At 46.0% G+C, this 21,260-nt stretch overlaps 1 protein-coding gene across 1 annotated transcript in view; it reads left to right on the plus strand.

Moving 5' to 3' along the window:
* The window catches only part of MROH1 (maestro heat like repeat family member 1), a gene marked incomplete in the record, with an annotated part of 402,473 nt that overhangs the window by 142,472 nt on the left and 238,741 nt on the right, over positions 1-21,260 (plus strand). Inside the window, 2 exon segments of the mRNA XM_029592292.1 lie at positions 8,491-8,598; positions 10,929-11,048. Of these exon segments, the coding sequence (XP_029448152.1) occupies positions 8,491-8,598; positions 10,929-11,048 (228 nt within the window).

Genomic DNA, 21,260 nt, shown 5'->3' on the forward strand with positions numbered 1-21,260 from the left:
AGGACGCAGCTCAGATGAGGGTGGAAGGTGGGTGAAGAAGGAAGATCCTGAGGGAGAAACGATGCCATTTTGTCTGTTCAGATTCTGGTGAAAATTGTGCCTTTTTTAGTTGATGAGCAATGAGTTCTCCAGAAGGAGTCATGCAAAGGTCCTGAGCTTCATTAAATGCAAGAGGAGCTTAAGGGAGTGCTTGTAGGGTGCAAAGCAACAAGAGTGGAGCTATAGTAAGGGGAACCAAGATTCATGTCAGGAAAGTAAATAAAAGTAAGAAGAGAAAGAAACTGTGGAGCTTTTCAAAGAGGTGGCTGAATGAAAGAGTTAGTACAAAGACTCTCAGAGAGAAGAACAGAGGGAAGGATATCTGGTAAGGCTGAAAGAAGCAAGGACGTTAGTCAGGAAGGTGAGAGAGCAGAAGAGGACTTTTTCAGGAACATGTCTGGCCTTCCTTCTGTCACTGATGTACCTGTCACTAATCGTGAACCGGTAGATGTAGTGTATTTGGATTTTCAGAAGGCGTTCGATAAAGTTCCTCATGAGAGGCCTCTAAGAAAAATAAAAAGTCATGGGATAGGAGGCGATGTCCTTTCATGGATTACAAACTGGTTAAAAGACAGGAAACAGAGAGTAGGATTCACAGTGGAAAAAAGTAAACTGGAGTGCCTCAGGGATCTGTACTTGGACCGGTGCTTTTCAATATATTTATAAATGATCTGGAAAAGGGTACAATGATATACCCCAGAGGTTAGGGCTGTTCAGCTTGGAGAAGAGACGGCTGAGGGGGGATATGATAGAGGTGTTTAAGATCATGAGAGGTCTTGAACGAGTAGATGTGAATCGGTTATTTACTCTTTCAAATAACAGAAGGACTAGGGGGCATTCCATGAAGTTAGCAAGTAGCACATTTAAGACTAATCGTAGAAAATTCTTTTTCACTCAATGCACAATTAAACTCTGGAATTTGTTGCCAGAGGATGTGGTTAGTGCAGTTAGTGTAGCTGGGTTCAAAAAAGGTTTGGATAAGTTCTTGGAGGAGAAGTCCATTACCTGCTATTAATCAATTATACTGAGGGAACAGCCACTGCTATTAATTGCATCAGTAGCATGGGATCTTCTTAGTGTTTGGGTAATTGCCAGGTTCTTGTAGCCTGGTTTGGCCTCTGTTGGAAACAGGATGCTGGGCTTTATGGACCCTTGGTCTGACCCAGTATGGCAATTTCTTATGTTGTTATGACACAAAGTTATGCAGAGTAGTTAAATCACAAGTGGATTGTGATGAATTGCAGGAGGACCTTGTGAGACTGGAAGATTGGGCATCCAAATGGCAGATGAAATTTAACGTGTAGAAGTGCAATGTGATGCATATAAGGAAAATTTTATTTATTAATTTAAAACTTTTATATACTGAAGTTCGTATGGACATCACATCGGTTTACATTAAAATGGATAGAGAGGAAGAAAAGAAGTCAGGGATTAAAGTTACATTATAACAAATAACTGTTTACAATAATAACCCTTGCTGTAGTTACACAATGTTGGGTTCCATATTAGGTGCTACCACCCAGGAAAGAGATCTAGGCGTCATAGTGGATAACACACTGAAATCGTCGGCTCAGTGTGCTGCAGCAGTCAAAAAAGCAAACAGAATGTTGGGAATTATTAGAAAGGGAATGGTTAATAAAACAGAAAATGTCATAATGCCTCTGTATCGCTCCATGGTGAGACCGCACCTTGAATACTGTGTACAATTCTGGTCACCGCATCTCAAAAAAGATATAATTGTGATGGAGAAGGTACAGAGAAGGGCAACCAAAATGATAAGGGGAATGGAACAGCTCCCCTATGAGGAAAGGCTGAAGAGGTTAGGGCTGTTCAGCTTGGAGAAGAGACTGCTGAGGGGGGATATGATAGAGGTGTTTAAAATCATGAGAGGTCTAGAAAGAGTAGATGTGAATTGGTTATTTACACTTTTGAATAATAGAAGGACTAGGGGACATTCCATGAAGTTAGCAAGTAGCACATTTAAGACTAATCCGAGAAAATTCTTTTTCAGTCAATGCACAATAAAGCTCTGGAATTTGTTGCCAGAGGATGTGGTTAGTGCAGTTAGTGTAGCTGAGTTCAAAAAAGGTTTGGATAAGTTCTTGGAGGAGAAGTCCATTAATGGCTATTAATCAATTATACTGAGGGAATAGCCACTGCTATTAATTGCATCAGTAGCATGGGATCTTCTTAGTGTTTGGGTAATTGCCAGGTTTTTGTGGCCTGGAAACAGGATGCTGGGCTTGATGGACCCTTGGTCTGACCCAGCATGGCAATTTCTTATGTTCTTATGAGGTGAAGAGTCGTCCACTCATTCTATTTTCTTGGTATGGAATGCAGACTTGTTTGGAAAAAAAAAAAAAAATCCAGCAGGTTGCAGGATATGAGGCAGCACGGTCTGAACAGCAGGAGACTGTGTCAAACAAATCTACTGGTATGTCTAAAGCAGTCGTAAAAATACCCACATTTGGTACAAGGAAGGCTGTGTAATACATGACTGCTTTCCTAATGCAATAAAGTGCGCTCAACCTAGCTCAAGCTTAACGAATGATTGGACACGCGTTTTGGATGTGCTGGGCTAACCCCTGATGCAATAAGGAGATTAGCGCGTCCAAAATGCACGACCAAACTCACGCGTAGCTAATGGTGCTCATCACATGTAAATGCCATGTAAATGAGACTATTAGCCCGATGCAGAAAATTGCCGCTCGGCTAATGCGCCCTTGTTAATGTGACAAATCCAACGCCAGCCTTGGACCTGGCGCTGTCCATAAAGCAAGTCAAGGGGCCCGTTAGCTGAGTGGCGATTTTCTGTTGCCGCCTCCTGGCTGCCTGCCTGCTGGTGCTACATGAACTGCATCGGCTTCCTGTTAGCAGCAGAATCAAATGTAAGGTGATATCGGTTTACTTACGGGCCGATACCTCGCGGGAGAGCCGGCGAGCGCCCGCTCTCCCGACGTGCGCCCAGGCCACTCTCCTGGGCGTGCGATTCAGGAAGCCAAGGTATGCAAATTAGGGCCCGCGGTAAAAAGGAGGTGCTAGGGACACGAGCGACAGTGGCTGTCAGCGGGTTTGACAGCCGACACTTAATGTTACCGGCGTCGGTTGTCGAAGCCGCTGACAGCCATGGGTTCGGAAAACAGACGCTGGCAAAATTGAGCATCCGTTTTCCGGGCCGCGGGCCGATTTTTTTTTTTTTTTTAAATATTTGGGGCCTCCGACTTAATATCGCTATGATATTAAGTCAGAGGGTGTACAGAAAAGCCTTTTTTCAGCTTTTCTGTCCACTTTCCCAGTGCCAGCCGAAATTAACTCTTGCCTACACCATGTGTCCACGCAGGATCCATCTCCAATGTTATAACATAAAATTAGACAAATAACAAAGAAACAAGAGAAACCAACTCCGCAGGGTGATGGGAGGGTTTCGTGAGGACTGACATCCTGCTGTCCTCAGAGAACATCTGTTACAGGTAAGCAACTCTGCTTTCTCCGAGGACAAACGGGATAAGAACATAAGAAATTGCTATACTGGGTCAGACCCAAAGGTCCATCAAGCCCAGCATCCTGTTTCCAACAGAGGCCAATCCAGGATGGTGAATCCCTAGCTACAGGCTGCTCCCCAACTTAAAAGGGGACCAACAGACACCCAAACCAGGTGCCAGCGGGCACAAGGGTGCTGCTAGTAACACAGGGGGAGACAGCCTGAACCCAAACAACGGGCTCTAGGCAGGAGAGAGTTGGGTTCTACACGTCAAACAGATTCTGAAGGACAGATCGACTAAACCTACTGTCACGTTGGCCATCCCCATCCAAGCAATAGTGAGATGTGAATGTGTGGAGAGAATTCCACACCACAACCTCCTCCATGGGAACTGCTCGCAAGTGGCCACCGACACTGCCATGGCTTTGACAGAATGAGCCTTCACATGACCCCCATGTTGCAGTTCCACCTGGGTGTAACACAAGGAGATGCAGTCTGCTAGCCAATTGGATAGTGTCTGTTTGGCAAAGGCAATGCTCAACCTATTCCTTTTAAAAGAAATAAAAAGTTGGGTGGACTGTCTATGGGCTTCTGTCCACTCCAGATGGAAGGTTAAGGCTCACTTGTAGTCCAAAATGTGCATTGCTCATTCACTTTCGTGTGAATGGGGCCTGGGAAAGAATGTTGGCAGAACAATGGACGATGTTAAGATGGAATTCCGTCAACACCTTAGGCAGGAACTTCAGGTGCATACGAAAGACCACTCTGTCATGATAAAACTTAGTGTAAGGTGGGTGAGTCACTAAGGCCTGAGCTCGCTGAACCTGCGTGCTGAGGTAACCACCACCAAAAATATGAACTTTCAGGTCAAGAACTTAAGGTCACAGGTGTGCAGCATATCAAAAGGAGGTTTCATCAGCTGAGCTAACACCACGTTGAGGTCCCAAGACACAGCGGGAGGTTTTAGGGGAGGCTTCAATTGAGGGCCCCGTATAAATTGTACAGCTATAGACTGTACAGAGATGGGTGTATCATCTACTCCATGGTGGTATGCACAAATTGCTCTGAGATGAATTCTAATGGAATTGGTTTTCAAGCCAGCCTTCGATAGGTATAAAAGGTAATCAAGCAGTTTTTGTGTCGGGCAGGAGAATGGATCTGGGGCCTTCTGCTCACACCACATGGATCAGTCCATAGGACTTTCTAGTGGAAGACTTTCTAGAAGCCACCAGGATCTGAGACACACATCCTCTGAGAGATTGAGTGGTTGCAGAATTAGCCTCTTAATATCCAGGCTGTAAGCGACAGGGCTTGGAGATTGGGATGTTGCAACCTACCTCATCTTGTGTGATGAGATCTGGGGAAGTCCCCAGACTGATTGGTCAGGGATGGCCGCGGGATATCTAATGCTGATGATGGGAGTGAGGGTGCAGAGGATTGTATTTCCTCTGGCAGAAGATGACTTCTGCCCCAATCTCGCTGACCTAGCGGAGAAGGATGGGTCCAGAGTGCTGGCGGAGAGTTGTTGGAGGGTTTCATGGTGGTCCCAAAGCTTGGCCACTGCATCCCTCACCCTATCTCTGAAGAGATTCTCCCCTGTACATAGCACGTCCGCGAGTCTTTCAGGTACTTCCGGTTGGAGATCCGAGGCCAGCAACCATGCCATTCTTTGGCACCAGTTCCTACAGCAGAGACTCTTGATGCCATTTTGAGAACATTGTAGGTCATGCGGACCACGTTTTCCACACTCCAGATCCTTATGCACCAGTGACATGAGGGTGTCCTGCTGCTGAGGTAACTGTTCAGCCACCTCCTGCACCTGTTTCCAAGAGCATCCATCGCTCTATAATCCTTCCCTGGAGGTGCTGGAGATTGAGTCCAAGGCTGCTTTGCCCTTTTGAGAGCAGATTCGACTACTACCAATTGGTGGGGAAGCTGTCATTTATTGAATCCAGAAGCCTTCTGGATGAGGTAAACCCCGTCTGCCTTGTTTACAGGAGGCACTGTGAGGGGGTGTTCCCACATCCTCAGCAGTAACTCCTTAAGAATCTCGTGCAGCGGGACCACCACAATCTCCTTAGGAAGCTCCACGAACTGCAGGATTTCAAGCATTTTGTGCCTGGCATCCTCTTCAGTCAGTAACTGAAATGGGGTGGCTTCCGCCATTGCCCATACAAAACCTGCAAAGTTCAAGTCCTTCGCGCTTCTGGAGAAGAGGGGTCTGAGTGGAGACCCTCCGAGCCTTAGGAGAGGACTGCCTAATGTCATCCCCCCAGGGGTCATAGGGGCCCTCATACTCACTGAAAGGAACAGGGGATGGGGCACTGGGCTCTCGGCCTTTGTCCAGAGGTGCAGACACCAGTGGAGCTGGATTGGGGGGCTGCAGGCCTCTGTATCTCAGCTGGCCTCGTTGTCTCAGCCAGCCTCGGTGGAGCTTCCTCCTCAGAGGAACCAACCATGAGCACCGGTACCAGCTGAGTCAGTAACACGTTGATAAGCACAAGGAGCTTCAACAGCGGTTCAAAAATGGACGGGCCAGCTCCGGTGTCATCAGTGCCACTGAACCAGTGTCCTGCAATGCCTGCTCGGCTGCAAGCTCCTCCTCAAACATTGTCAATGCCAACACCAACTGGGAGGGAGGAAGGAGGGTTGGCCAGATCCTCTTCAGAACACAGAGGAGGATCGCTGACTGGCACCAGGACCGGTGGAGACCCCTGACACCAATGGAGGATTGGCTATCCTCACTGCAAAGTCACTACAGGGACATCCACAGCAAGAGCTAGTGCATCCTCGTGCCCAGCACCGTGTATCAACGGAGACCGATGCTTCTTTAGCGTCCCTCTATGCTCGGCACGATCCTTCCGCAGTGCCGAAGCGGAAGACAAGGAACCAGACTTCCTTGGCCTGGAGGAGCCCGACAATGGCCAGCCTCCGGAGCCCTTATCCGCTGATGGAACCGATTGTCCCGCCAATGTCAATGGTTTGGTGTCTTATCGGTGCAGCTCCAATGTCCTTCAGTGATGATGCCACCGATGCTGATATCGATGGCTAGGTCTTTTTCTACCTGAAGAGGCACTCCATCTTGTCAAGACGAAGACTATGTCCTTTGGGGTTATCAAGGCGCATTTGTGGCAACCCCAGACGCCATGCGATGCTCTCAGGCAGAGAATGCATTTATCAAGGAGGTCCATGATGGACATGGTCCTTGGGCACCGAGGGCATCGCTTAAACCTGGACACGTCCATGACGAGACGAAATAAAAGGGTAGAAAAATCGAACTCGATGACGATGTGCCTTGATTGCTGGCAGGCACTGAAGCACCACCGCTGTGGGGAATTTACCACGAAAGGAAACTTACCAGAAGCTTCGAAAACCCTGACTAGGAACACCATGGAGAAGCACTGAGAAGAACTCGGCGTTGAACACCGTGAAAAAAACCCATGAAAAACGTGAGAAAAGAAGCTAAAGGAAGCCAAAGTAAGCTCACACCATGATGCTGTAGCTCTGCGAAAAAGAGAGACTGGAGAGGGACCCCCGTCTGGATACGAGGTTATAGGGCATGCTGGGTACTCAGTGTGACTAATAAAAGTTCTAGAAACTTTGACATGTTTTCCACCTCGGGGCCCCATCTGATGATGTCACCCATGTGAGGACCAACATCCCGCTGTCCTCTGGAGCTCAGATTATTAAGGAAATGCTAAGGCTTGACTTCCGTTCAGCCGTTTCATGTTTTCTATCCCTCATTGAGAGGCACTTTTGTTAATTCTCTCTCTGGCTGTGCTGGGGCCTGCAGGGGAGAATAGTAAGCGATGCCTGATGCGTGACTCTTCTCCGTGTGCTCAAGCTGTTGATAGATTGCTTGAATGTGAATGCTGAGGGAGGTGTGAACAGGGGGCAGTCTTTTTTTCAGGGGAAGTTTTGTGTCTCATGCAAGGGGATTTCAGGGTCTTGTGATGTTTGTCATTTCTTTTTCCGTTTCACGTATCCAGCAAAATGCAAGGATAGACCCGTGTGACTTCACTGAAGAAAGGCTGTGGATGTGTGAGAGTAGAGGGAGGGAGCTGGGAGTGTTAGCAGGGTGTCCTCAGTTGTTCTGAATCTAATTTAGGGAAAATAAAATGTACGGTACACGGGGGTATGTTCTGCACCTGCTGTAGCTTAACAATGGTTGGGTAATGTTAACGCTGATATCGTGTTTGGAGTTATTCTCTAATGCTCTGGCAATGCTGATACACGTGGATGATGTTCGTACCTTTTTTGTATTTTTATCATCAAAATGAATAAAAGTGGAGTTTTAATAAGATTAACTCTCATTGTGGAAGGTCATAGCAGCGCATATAAATGCCAAGTAATGTTTGATGTTTATAAGTGGCCAGTAGATGTCCTCTGTGCACAGGAAATGCATTTTTTTTATTAAAGATGAATTGAGGATGAGGAATACACTGCAAGAAAGTATTTTGTGCATGCCACAGACTTGAAATGCACACAACAGAGGATAGAAATGGATGTTGTTTCATTTTGAAAGGTTATTTAAATGGCTGGTTATTACCGTAAGCAAAGCATCTGCTCCTAGTGAAAATCAAACGTAAGACATTAACTGATGACCAGTCTGGAAATATGTTGGGGTTAGGAGATAGTAACCTGCTAGCGGTATTAAAGGCAATTGGTATAATAACAGGAGAGGAGTAATAAAGCTTGTTCTCAGTTTGAGAGATGGCTGGAGAGCATGCACCAAAGGCCAGCTGCAAAGACGTTATTCCAGAATAGACTTAAACCCACGTGAGTCAGCTCTGAGCCCTCCCATCTTGCAAACTAAAACTGGGATAATATCTTGGTCAGACCATGTCCCAAGGAGAAGGAAGAAGGGGGTGGCGGTCAGGGGGTGGGGGCTCCTGGCTCACAGTGCTGTCCCCTCAAGGGTACCTGCCAGAGAGACAAATATGTAAGAAAAGCTTTCTGTTTGCTTGCAGTTTCTGGAGCACACACTGGGGAAGATAACAGAAGGGAATTGGGTTTGTCTCCTCAGCCAGGAGATGAGCAAACACTTGAATGAGTACAATAAATGGTCCTCAGAGAAGGTGAGTTACTGCTCCCCAGGCAGTAAGATGTGCGTCCTCATGGGACATTTACATCGGAAACCACTGCGGCAAAACAACACAGGAAACAAAGTCCTTGCTTTAGTCACAGAGCAGGTACAGTGTATACACACACGGCACACACCATAAGCTAAGTGCACACGCACACACTCACACTCTCTCCCATACACACACGCACACAGCACCATAAGCTAAGTGCACACACACACACACTCACACTCTCTCCCATATACACACGCACACGGCACCATAAGCTAAGTGCGCACACACACACACACACTCTCTCTCCCATATACACACGCACACGGCACCATAAGCTAAGTGCGCACACACACACACTCACACTCTCTCCCATATACACACGCACACGGCACCATAAGCTAAGTGCGCACACACACACACACACACACTCTCTCCCATACACACACGCACACGGCACCATAAGCTAAGTGCACACGCACACACTCACACTCTCCCATACACACACGCACACAGCACCATAAGCTAAGTGCACACGCACACACTCACACTCTCTCCCATATACACACGCACACGGCACCGCACCATAAGCTAAGTGCACACACACACACACTCACACTCTCTCCCATACACACATGCACACGGCATCATAAGCTAAGTGCACACACACACACACTCACACTCTCTCCCATACACACACGCACACGGCACCGCACCATAAGCTAAGTGCACACACACACACACTCACACTCTCTCCCATACACACACGCACACGGCACCGCACCATAAACTAAGTGCACCTGATATCCCAACTTTATCCCATTACTCCCTACCCTTCCCTGCCACCTGTACACTCTGCCCTACCACAGAACAGGGACAGCGCAGGCAGAAGCAGTGTAATATTAACAATCCTACACAGATACTTTCCTCTCCGCCACAAAACAGGCACAGCACTAGTCCCTGCATTTCAAGCTACACACACACACACACACACACACACACACACACTTACTTCTCCACCAAACAGAAAACTAGAAATGAAGGCAGAAAAAGACCATTCGGCCCATCCAGTCTGCCCAGCAAGCTCCCACACTTATTTCCCACACTTATCTGTTTTATCAACCACCAAGGTCAGGGCCTTTGTTAGTAACTGTTTGATTCAAATTTCCTGCCATTCCCTATCATTGGTGCAGAGAGTAATATAGAATATAGAAGTTGTATCCATTGTATTAGATACTATTTAGTTTTTGTGCTGGTTTGTTAAGGTTTAATTATTACATCAATATTTTAATTGCATGTTATACATTATTGGATGGTCAACAGTCTGTCCAGCCTGTTTGCTGTCAAAACTGTTATATCGATTTTAATATATATAATACCTATTAATAATGTCAATGTAAAGCCTGTTGCTAAGTTATTGTTAAATGTAAACCGCGGTGATGTATTTCTTTACGTACGGCGGTATATAAAAACCCTTAATTAAATAAATAAATAAATAAATAATGTTGGAGTTGCATCAAAGGTGAGCTTAAGGTTTATGGTTAAGGGTAGTAACCGTCGCATCAAGCAAGTTACCCCGATGCTTGTTTACCCAGACTGCACAGATCAATGCCTTGTTGGATGTTGTCTGAATGTAAATCCTCTTTTCCCCATTTCCCCCTGCCATTGAAGCAGAGAGCAACGCTGGATATGCATTCAAAGTGATGTAACAGGCTTAATTGGTTTAGGTAGTAACTGCCTTAATAAGCAAGCTTCCCCACTCTTATTTGTTTACCCAGATTGTGAAGTTCAGTCCTTGTTGGTTGCCTGAATGCAAATCCTCTTTTCCACATTTCCCCTTGCCGTTGAAGCAGAGAGCAATGTTAGAGTTGCATTAACCGTGTGAAGGCTTATTGAGTAAGGGTAGTAATCACCAAGTAGTAGCCTCCATTCCAGCAAGCCACCCCCATGGCTCTTCTCTTCATTCCCATCCTTGATCCTTTAGGGATCCACAGTGTTTATCCCATGCCCCTTTGAAATCCTTCACAGTTTTAGTCCTCAGCACTTCCTCTGGTAGCAGCAGTGCTCACTTCCCTCCCATACTCGCTGCCCTACCTTACAACTGGTACGACTCACAAGCCTTTTCTAATTAGCTTTTAGAAGGCTTTGTTTCTCTGGAGTTTGGCTAAGAGCTGGCAGCCTTCCTCACTGCCCTGTGGCTTCCACCAGGGCTGCGAGGTGGAGAGAGCCCTGTCTCGGTCCCTCTAGGGCTGTGCCTTGAACAGAGAGCAGGTGATCTGTTTTTACCATTCTCCTTCCTGGCTGCTTACACTGATTCCCTTTCTTTGCCTTAGGATTTTCTATACAGATGTATTGGAACAGTCCTGAAAATGTGTCCCAATAAAGAAGAGGTGAAGAAGCAGCTGCAGGAGCTGCTGGTGACCGCCCGATACCAGGAAGACATGGAGCGAGAGGTGAGCAGCCCAGCTCGGCTTCTGTTCAGGGCATAACCCTTATCAGAGGACCATGCAGAGAGGAGTGGAGCTGAGCTCTGCTGCTGGTGACCAAAACCAGGAGGAAGGAGAGAGAGAGTGAGGCGGCCATCTCCTCCTCTGGCTGCCGGCAAGCATCTGGGCAGGGTATCTCCAATACAAGGAGAATGTGAAGAGAAAGGTGAGGAGCTGAGCTCTGCTGCTGGTGGCCAAAACCAGGAGGAAGGAGAGAGAGAGTGAGGCGGCCATCTCCTCCTCTGGCTGCCGGCAAGCATCTGGGCAGGGTATCTCCAATACAAGGAGAATGGGAAGAGAAAGGTGAGGAGCTGAGCTCTGCTACTGGATGCATATTCTGGGGAAAGCAGGCCACCATGAGAAGACAAGGAAAATTTGGTTTTTACCTGCTAATTTTCGTTCTTGGAATACCGCAGATCAGTCCAGTTTTGCCTCGCGTACTGGAAAGCGTTACTGACATTGTTACTTCTCTTTGTTACTGAAGCCGCCACCCGATGTCAGGATGATTCAGGGCAATCCCCGTTATAAATAGTATTTACTTTAGAAGTCCTTTGACGTTCTCCCCTGGCGCCGTCTAATGTCCCTAATCACAGTTTTCCTGACAATTACATGATGGGGTCCTGCATATTTATATTGTTTCCCAATCCCCCTAGAGAGTTTGCATTCTGTTGTGATATTCTGCTGTGAGTCTGGAGACGCTGTCTGTTTTTTGGATCTACTGTTTTTCAATACATTGTTATTCATTGGTTTGGGCTTCTGTCCCTTCCGATGCAGCCAGAGTGGCAAAACACGGTCCGTATCGGGGACTGGAATAAACTCCTTCTGATTCGCGTTTATTAATAAAAGTGGAATTGTCTCGCAATCCTGTGTAATTGACTGAATCGTTCTGTCACTTTGTGAATCCTACACTTTCTGCATTTGGATACTTAACCTAGACTGCCACCTGCAGTCCCTCAATATGACCTGTACCCAAGCCAAGGTGAGAATAAATATAACAATAACTGAGACCCTCAACCCCCTTCAAGTACCAGAAAGGAGGCGGAGCCTTTATAGAAAACTCGTTCCAACAATATTAAGCAGAAGATCGTACCACCAAATGGCCACGATGAGCAGGCTTTACTGAATGGGCAGGGTTCTGGACTGTTCGTGGGGTGTTCTAGGAACAAAAATGAGTAGGTAAGAACCAATGTATCTTTCCTATTCATACCTCAGATCAGTCCAGACTCCTGGGATGTACCCGAGCTCCCCTCAACTGGGTGGGAATGTGATAGGCCCCGCTCGCAATACACTCTCTCCAAACCCCTCAGAGTCTGGATCTCAGACATCCAACCGATAATGTCTTGAGAAAGTGTATAACTACTTCCAAGTAGCTGCCTGACATATTTATTGTGAAGAAACCAGTTGACTCGGCCCATGAAGTTGCCTGCGTCCGAGTCAAGTGAGCCCTTAGATTTTCCGACACTGGACTGACTTTACAAATATATGCCGAGCTAATCACGTTCTTCAGTCATTTCGAATCGTAGCCTTGGATCTTTGCACGCCTTTCTTGGCACGTTCCAAAATACAAAAATAATATCCAGTGTCCGGTAACTATTAGTCACTTAGAGTTACAGTATCTTAACAACCCTACCACATATCCCACACAAGAAGTTCCTTCATGTGCAGCACAGACAAATCCAGATTTGGAAAGGCGGGAAGTTCCTCTCTTTGACCAAGATGAAAGGCTGAAACAATGTTCAGCAGAATTGAGGGCACCGTTTGCAAGGACACCCCATTCTTTATAAATAAGAACGGGATCTCTACAAGACAACACCTGAAGCTCTGAAATTCTTCTGGCCGAACAAATCTCCACCAAAATAATCACTTTCAGGGTTAAATCCTTTAAAATTATTCTCCTCAGTGAAGTGAATGGATCCTCATACAACACCTTCATTACCAAATTGATTCTACAAGGGACACTCCTTCTGTATTCGGGACCATGTTTTGCCCCTTGAAGAAAATGAATCACAACCAGATGTGAGGCCAGAGGCACGCCCTGCACCTTACCTCAAAGAAAGCCTAAAGCTGCCACCTGTACCCAAAGGAAATTATAGGCTAGAACCCTCACTAGACTTTTTTGTAATAAGGTCAAGATATGGGAAATTGAAGCCCAAGTAGGCTGCACACCCCTGTTCAACATACCAAGCCACAAAAAACCTCCACACCCTAACATAAGCCAAGGACATGGACGGCTGTCCAGCCTGCAGTAAGGTGACAATGACATCTTCGGAATACCCCTTCTGTCTCAAGCGGTTCCTCTCAAAAATGAAGCCACGAGACCGAAGCGATTCGCCTAATCTGCAAATATGCGACCCTGGTGCAACCATCTTGGAAGGTGACTATATCTTAACCAACCATCCACTGCCAAGTTTATTAGGTCCGCAAACCTCGGACGACATGGCCATTCTGGAACCACGAGAATCATTTTGTCCAGGTTTCTCTCTATCTGCTGTAGCACCCTGCCTAGCAAAGGCCATGAAGGAAAGACGTAAAGAAGAATTCTCGGTGGCCAAGGAAGCACCAGAGCGTCAATTCCGTTTTCTTACCTGTGACTATAAAAGTGCACCACTTTGACGTTTTGTCTCGATGCCATCAAGTACATGCGAAGTGTTCCCCACCTGACCCAAATGAGAAGCATTGTTTCTTCTGACAGCTCCCATTCTCCGGGGTGCAACCTTTGTCTGCTGAGAAAATCTGCCTGCACATTGTCACTGTTAGTGTTCGAGGTAGTTGTGGATGGATCCTTGGGCCGATGGCAGATGACCACGCCCCCAGGAGAAGAGAGGGACCACCGGTCAGGCTCAGAGTATGGAGACAGACACACACTAGTTCTTTTATTAAACAGTATACTGAACCACCAGAGGTGGCAGTAGTGAGCTGGAAGAGCCCGGCTGAGCTGTACTCCCTCAGGCACTGGAACAGTGATCCCAGGATGGCAGAGCTATAGAGAAACTGAGATAGTGAGTAGGCAGGGTATGCAGAGTTCAGGAACAGAACCTTGATGGTAACACTCACACAATAGTCTCTTGAAGCAGCCCAGAGGCTGGAATGAAGTAGGCCCTCGAGGAGCGAGTACCTGGTTCCAGGGAAAGCTCTGAGAGAGCGATGGTAACTCACTGGTGTTGTAGGCAGCGGTGACTTCCTGGCAGAAGTTATTCGGTAGCAAGTCCGGGAACTTGGGCCCTCGAGCGAGTACCGGTTCCAGACTGCGACATGAAAAGCAAGAGAGAGAGTGAGGCCCCCGAGGAGCGGGTACCCCTGGTAAGTCCGAGGAGGCAGAGTAGCAAGGTAAGCGGAGAGCGAATCCCATCCGCAGCGATACCTGGAGGAAAGCCCTTGCTAACTCGATTCATTAGCGATTTCTGAGACCTTAAATATCCGGTGAGGATGACGTCATCTCAGGGGGACGCCCCTGAGGTTCGCGCCACTGCTGGTACTTGAGTCTGGGCCATGCCGCACGCGCGCCCTTAGGCTGCTGGGAAACATGGCGGTATGCAGCGTATAGCCGGTCCGGGGATGCCGGAGGGGAACGGCAAGATGACTCCGCGGTAGCCAAACTTCCAACAGGCAAAGAGAGAGTCGCCAAAGAGGTAAGACTTTATTATTTACAGGCTATCCTTCCTGGGCCTGCCTTCTTATCCCTTCCCCCAGTGGAAATGCCCCGGACCTAGGATTCCCTTAAGGTAGACCAAATTAAATGCCTGGTCTTGGACTTTTAAGGCAGGCCTAACATACCCTCCTTTCTGTAGCCTTCCCCCCAGCCTGACCTTGCCAGGTCGAGTGTCTGCCTTTACCTGGGTTAACTCTTGGGGAAGGGAATCGCCTTTCCTGTTAATCTTTCCCACCCTGAACTGGGACTGGCCATTTCCTTTTCTACCAGAGGGTAGGGTGAGTATGGGGCCCCCTAGGCCAGAGAATACCTTCCCCTCCAACTTCTGTGCTTACCTCCAGCCAAGCTCACCAGAGCTACCCTTGAGTGGGGCTTGCTTAACTTCTCTCTCCCACCTTTTTTGGAGAATCAGTTAAGGGTTCTCAGAGTACCCATGGTCCCTCTGGATCTTGTCGCCCTGGTATGCCTTTTCCCAGTCACACACTCCACTTTTCCTTTTGTTTTCAGGGGAATTCTGTCCATAGCAGTCTCCAAACACTGGGATCTCTCAGATTTTCTTTTCCGGAGCTGCCTCCATGCTGAATAAGTTTTCACATTTTAGAGGAGATGTCTCAGTGCAGTCTGGGCTGGCCTTACAGGCCATAAGCTGGCCCCAAGAACCTCAAACTGGGGGTAATCGCCCCCCAGAACAATGGGGTATGAAAGCTTGGGAAGTGTTCCCACTTCTGTATTGGCTTGCCCCACCAGACTTGTCAGTAGAACCTGACTGGTTGGGTGCTGTTAGTGCTCACCATGTATGCAGGCGAGTGTCACTTTCTTCTTGCAAACGACATACTCTGCTTGGGCTAGCTGTTCTGGATAAGAGTTTTTCTGCACCCAGAATCTACCAGAGCTTGTGTAGCTTGGGTAGATCTCATTCAGCTCAACTGGGATCACAAAATCCCCAAGTCCCAGACTAGGAATATCAATGAAATTAGTTGTGGAGCATCACTAGATTGCACTCCTACTCTTCATTCTTCAAGCCAGGTGCAGACTTTGACAACATAAGAACATGCCATACTGGTTCAGACCCAAGGGTCCATCAAGGTTTCCAACCCTGGCCAATCCAGGCCATAAGAACCTGGCAAGTACCCAAAAACTAAGTCTATTCCATGTTACCATTGCTAATGGCAGTGGCTATTCTCTAAGTGAACTTAATAGCAGGTAATGGACTTCTCCTCCAAGAACTTATCCAATCCTTTTTTAAACACAGCTATACTAACTGCACTAACCACATCCTCTGGCAACAAATTCCAGAGTTTAATTGTGCGTTGAGTAAAAAAGAACTTTCTCCGATTAGTTTTAATTGTACCCCATGCTAACTTCATGGTGTGCCCCCTAGTCTTTCTACTATCCGAAAGAGTAAATAACCGATTCACATCTACCCGTTCTAGACCTCTCATGATTTTAAACACCTCTATCATATCCCCCCTCAGTCGTCTCTTCTCCAAGCTGAAAAGTCCTAACCTCTTTAGTCTTTCCTCATAGGGGAGCTGTTCCATTCCCCTTATCATTTTGGTCACCATTCTCTGTACCTTCTCCATCACAATTATATCTTTTTTGAGATGCGGTGACCAGAATTGTACACAGTATTCAAGGTGCGGTCTCACCATGGAGCGATACAGAGGCATTATGACATTTTCCGTTTTATTAACCATTCCCTTCCTAATAATTCCCAACATTCTGTTTGCTTTTTTGACTGCTGCAGCACACTGAACCGGCGATTTCAATGTGTTATCCACTATGACACCTAGATCTTTCTTGGGTTGTAGCACCTAATATGGAACCCAACATTGTGTAATTATAGCATGGGTTATTTTTCCCTATATGCATCACCTTGCACTTATCCACATTAAATTTCATCTGCCATTTGGATGCCCAATTTTCCAGTCTCACAAGGTCTTCCTGCAATTTATCACAATCTGCTTGTGATTTAACTACTCTGAAAATTTTGTGTCATCTGCAAATTTGATTATCTCACTCATTGTATTTCTTTCCAGATCATTTATATATATATATTGAACAGTAAGGGTCCCAATACAGATCCCTGAGGCACTCCACTGCCCACTCCCTTCCACTGAGAAAATTGCCCATTTAATCCTACTCTCTGTTTCCTGTCTTTTAGCCAGTTTGTAATCCAGGAAAGGACATCGCCTCCTATCCCATGACTTTTTACTTTTCCTAGAAGCCTCTCACGTGGAACGACGGTATACAAAACATCTAAATAAACGTGTGCTTTCTCTCCACAATGGGAGCGCGCTTGTGGGTTTAGACCTGGTGGTCATCCTTCCTCTGGATTCATTTTAACATCTAGTGCTGGCTATGTCACCAGGTTAACATCCCTTTGTAGAGACAGTTCACAGTTAAAACAAGTTAGCAGGCCTGGGGTCTGAAGACCACTGCTGGGGTCCTGCATTCTCACTGCCGTTGCAGGTTGCTTTTCTAGCTTTCATATTAGTTCTGGCATGAATTGAGCTGATGGAAGGCATCCCCCACTTCCAGTGCACTTTCCAGAGTGAGCCCCAAGTGCCAGCACACCCACGTCCGCATAGGGTGGTGCAGCCCATCCAGGAACTGCTCGAGGAGGGTTCGGGTGGCTACTTCGAGCTTTGCTTTTGCCTCTAGCTGTAGCCACTTTCCTCTGGCATCTGTTAGCCGATGAAAACGGCTCTGTGGACTTCTGTCTTCATTTTAAACAAAAACACGGAGGCAGTGGGGTTGCCCGGGTTGTGGTGCCTTGCATTGCTTGGACTATCTGTGCCAGCACCACCCATTGCTGGTGAAAGTCTTCATGTAGGGCTTGAAGCATTCTCCGGAGCTGATTCCTTTAAGGAGGGTCTAAGATACATTCCTTTACATTATCGTTTATATGGAGAATAAGAAAGACTTCTCAGCCCCTCCCGGACTTTCTCTTCTTCAGCAGGTGATGATCGAGGGCTTCCTCGTGCAGGCAGGCGATATCGACCTCCCCTGGGGTCATGTCCTCGGCTCCGGAGACGTTTGAGCCAGTCTCCAACCAGCGTTGAAAACATCTTTGAGCCCGGATGCAGCGGCTGTTCCAGCCCCTTCTGTCCTGTGGACTTGAGAGACGCAGAGGTGCTGCTAGAGACACCAAGACGAGTGATGGCTGGGAGGGCTGCCGCGTCTGTCCTGTACCTCAGGAAGTCACAAGTGCTCCTCTGGATACATTTAAAGAATATCTTACAAAGGTTTTGCATCAGCCTCGCACTCCCACTAGCAAAGCCTTTTTTTCTGTCATCTCCTTTGGGCAGAGAACAAGAACTCGCTGGCATTCAAGCGTGGACCTTACAGGGATTTTAGGAAGAGACAAGCAGCAGAACATTACTTGTTCCTTCAGTTCTCTCTGAAGATAAAGATTTGATTATGAAGTTGTTTTTCAAGCACAGGGCTGTATTATTCTATGGTCAGAAGATTTGGCTGTTTCCAGATGTGCTGAGGGCTACTCAGGCCCATAGAAAAAATGTTTTGCAATGTGTTAAGAAACTCTGTTCCTTGGAACTTGGTTTGTGGTTAGATCTCCTTGCAAACGTATATTGTGGTCAGATAATATGAAAAATGTCTTTTTTGGAGCTGATGCAATTACCCTCGTTTTAGAACTCTAAAAAGGAAATCTTCTCAAGGGTTGGAATGATGTCATTTGTAGCACTGCATTGTTAGTCATATTCCGCCTTCCTTCTTTATAACAGTTTTCCATTTGTTTTTTTTCGTTTTTGGTTAGCTTGGGATTTCTGAAGTTTGTTCTCTCAAGTGACATATCGCTTTTCTTTTAGCCTTCTAACTATTGTATGCTTAGCAGGATGTCTTTTTTTTCTGTGCAAGTTTCACTTGTGTTAAATATTTGAAAATTAGCAACATAAAGTTAAAAGAAATGATATCAAGCAGAAGCAGATAATTATCCGAAGGAAATTGGGTTTTCTTTCAGATTTATGCAAATAATGGTCAACAAACCAGCTTGTGGCTGAGACCTTTTAATTGGACTTGCTTAACAGACCTGTGACAAGCTTTATTTATTTATTTATTTGTTAAACCTTGTATTAATGCTTAATCAATGCAAGAAAATCCAGTGTGAGAATGTCTCACTGCTATCGCACAACTGCTTTACCTCTGCGTTTCCCATTCTCAAGCAAACCCAGCATGAGACGACCCGGCATTTTACACAACCAGCACGGCTGCGACATTACGGATGAAAACAATCGATCCAGCACAGGCCATGTGGCAGGAAAAAAGAGGAGGTGGATCATTGTTGGAATGTGTGGTCTCAGTCATTCAATGCTGGGCTTGATGGACCCTTGGCCTGACCAGTATGGCAGGTTCTTAGGTTCTTAGGAGTTATGGAGGCTCCCCTGTTTTGTCAGCATTCTTGTTTTGGGATTTTCTTGAAGCCGGTGTTTTTCTTTGTAGGAGATGGTCCTGGAAGATTGGATTTATGAGCTCCTCCTTGCAAAGATCCTTAAGGTCTGCTTCCGTACAGCACCTCTTCTCTCGGAAGTTGTTTTGGCCTTCTGGTGGCATTCATTTGGTTCTCCTGGCAGAAGTTGCCTGGCTTCTCTATGCGGATGTTAGTAGAATGCTCTTTAGGTGCTCCAGGGATGATTGCATTTGGAGATTGGTCCATCTTTTGTGTTCTTTGTTAGGGGTCAGTTAGCACCAGGAGTCCATTTGTGGTTGGTAGCTCCTTGGTGTTAGTAAGGTTGCATCATGATCTCCCTTACTACCTTTTTGAAGCTTTATTGCTTGGATGTGAGCGCCAAAGGCAGAGATTTGTTGTCTCTGAGGTGTTGAAGGTGGATTTGGCAGTGTTCCCGCCCTGTTCAGAAGTAGCTCGGCTACATCTCACTCATCTGGACTAGTCTGACTGGATGTATAGGAAGGAGAAATTAGTTTTTACATGACAATTTCTGTTCCTTGAGTCCAGTCAAACAGTCCAGAACCTTCCCTAATGCTGCTAGATTTGCATAAACTTGCATATTTTTTCCTAAACTTGCTTTTGCATGAACCTGTGTCATCTGGCATGGGCCTACATAATCTGGCTCAATTCTGTTTGTGGTGGATGTCGAGCTACAGAATTGGACTGTGCAGTGTATTTCCTGAGCAAGTGAATTCTTTACGGAATGGTAAATAGTGCTCCTGCTTTATAACTGTTGCCTGTCATAAATCCTTTACTTAAAAAAAAAACTCCCTCAAAACAAAAATGAAAAGCATTTAAGTTTTGGATAAATATAAACAACTTAATATTTCTGAAGTAAACTTGTTAAAGAAAATACTGGCAGACTGAGGTCAGCAGGGCTGCCTATAAGGGGTGATAACAGTGAACCTGTTTATCTCTGTCTCCATCTACTGGTCAGTGAGCATAACCCACTCATCTGGACTGGACTCAAGGAAAGGAAATTATCAGGTAAGGACTAATTTCTCCTCCTTTTCAGCCCATAGGTATCTGACAGCAGCTACACATGGTAAAGGCAGCTCTGGAGGTGGTAGTACACATGGTAAAAGGCTCCGTGGGTGCCAGACTTCAATATCAGCTCATCTAAATAATTCTAAATAATGATACAGAACCCTTGATCAATGGGCATTGTTTCCAATCGGTTCAGATTTCTAGAAAATAAATTCTGTGAGAAGCATGAAGAAAAACAGTGAATTTAAAAAAACAAAACAAAATTTGCTAAATGCATGAAGAAAAATAGTTTTTTCCTGTGGAAATGTAATATATTCAAGAAGAAAAGATATTTTACATATTGGATGAGAGGATAAGGAATTTCAAAAATGACATCAATAAAAAAAAAAAAATGAGGTTTTTGACCCGTGATTGCACTTACTGGTTTTGAATTCAGTGGAGTATGTTTTCTGCCAGTGCTGAGGTCCTTTCCTCTCAAGAAATAAATTGCAACAAATAATTAAAAATAAAAAATAAAACGTTTTCTTTAAATATTAGAATTTAAAATAATTTTCTAGAGCATATTTTTCAAGATTTTATGAAATTTAAAGTAGAATCTGAACAATAATTAAATAATTATTACACTAGTTTTTACGTGATAAGTGGTTATTGGACCGCTTTGTTTTCTGGGAGTATGAGAGGCTCCAGTTTGGGGGTTTCAACCCCAAGTTCCCTGTTCACCCTGGAAAGGGGTTTTGGGGTTACATCTTGGCTTGGGTACAGGTCAATACTGAGGGGACTGCAGGTGGCTCTCTCAGTTATGTAGCAGTGCCTGAAAAGTTTTGGTTCTCTGCCTCCATCTGCTGGTAGGGATGCAAACCCCACTTGTCTGGACTGATCTGTGGTATTACAGGAATGAAAATTAGCAGATAAGATCCAATTTTCCTTTCCTGAAGAGATGCCATTTAAGGTGGTGCACAGTATTGCCAATTAGGAATGCCTGGTAAGTGTGAGTGCTGCCTCTGCAGTGCAGCCTGAGGATTTATAATGAGTGCACTGGAAGAACATCAGCTGATGCAGAAAGTAAGGAGGTGTT

Source organism: Rhinatrema bivittatum, chromosome 2 (assembly GCF_901001135.1).
Source record: "Rhinatrema bivittatum chromosome 2, aRhiBiv1.1, whole genome shotgun sequence".
Taxonomy (NCBI): Eukaryota; Metazoa; Chordata; class Amphibia; order Gymnophiona; family Rhinatrematidae; genus Rhinatrema; species Rhinatrema bivittatum.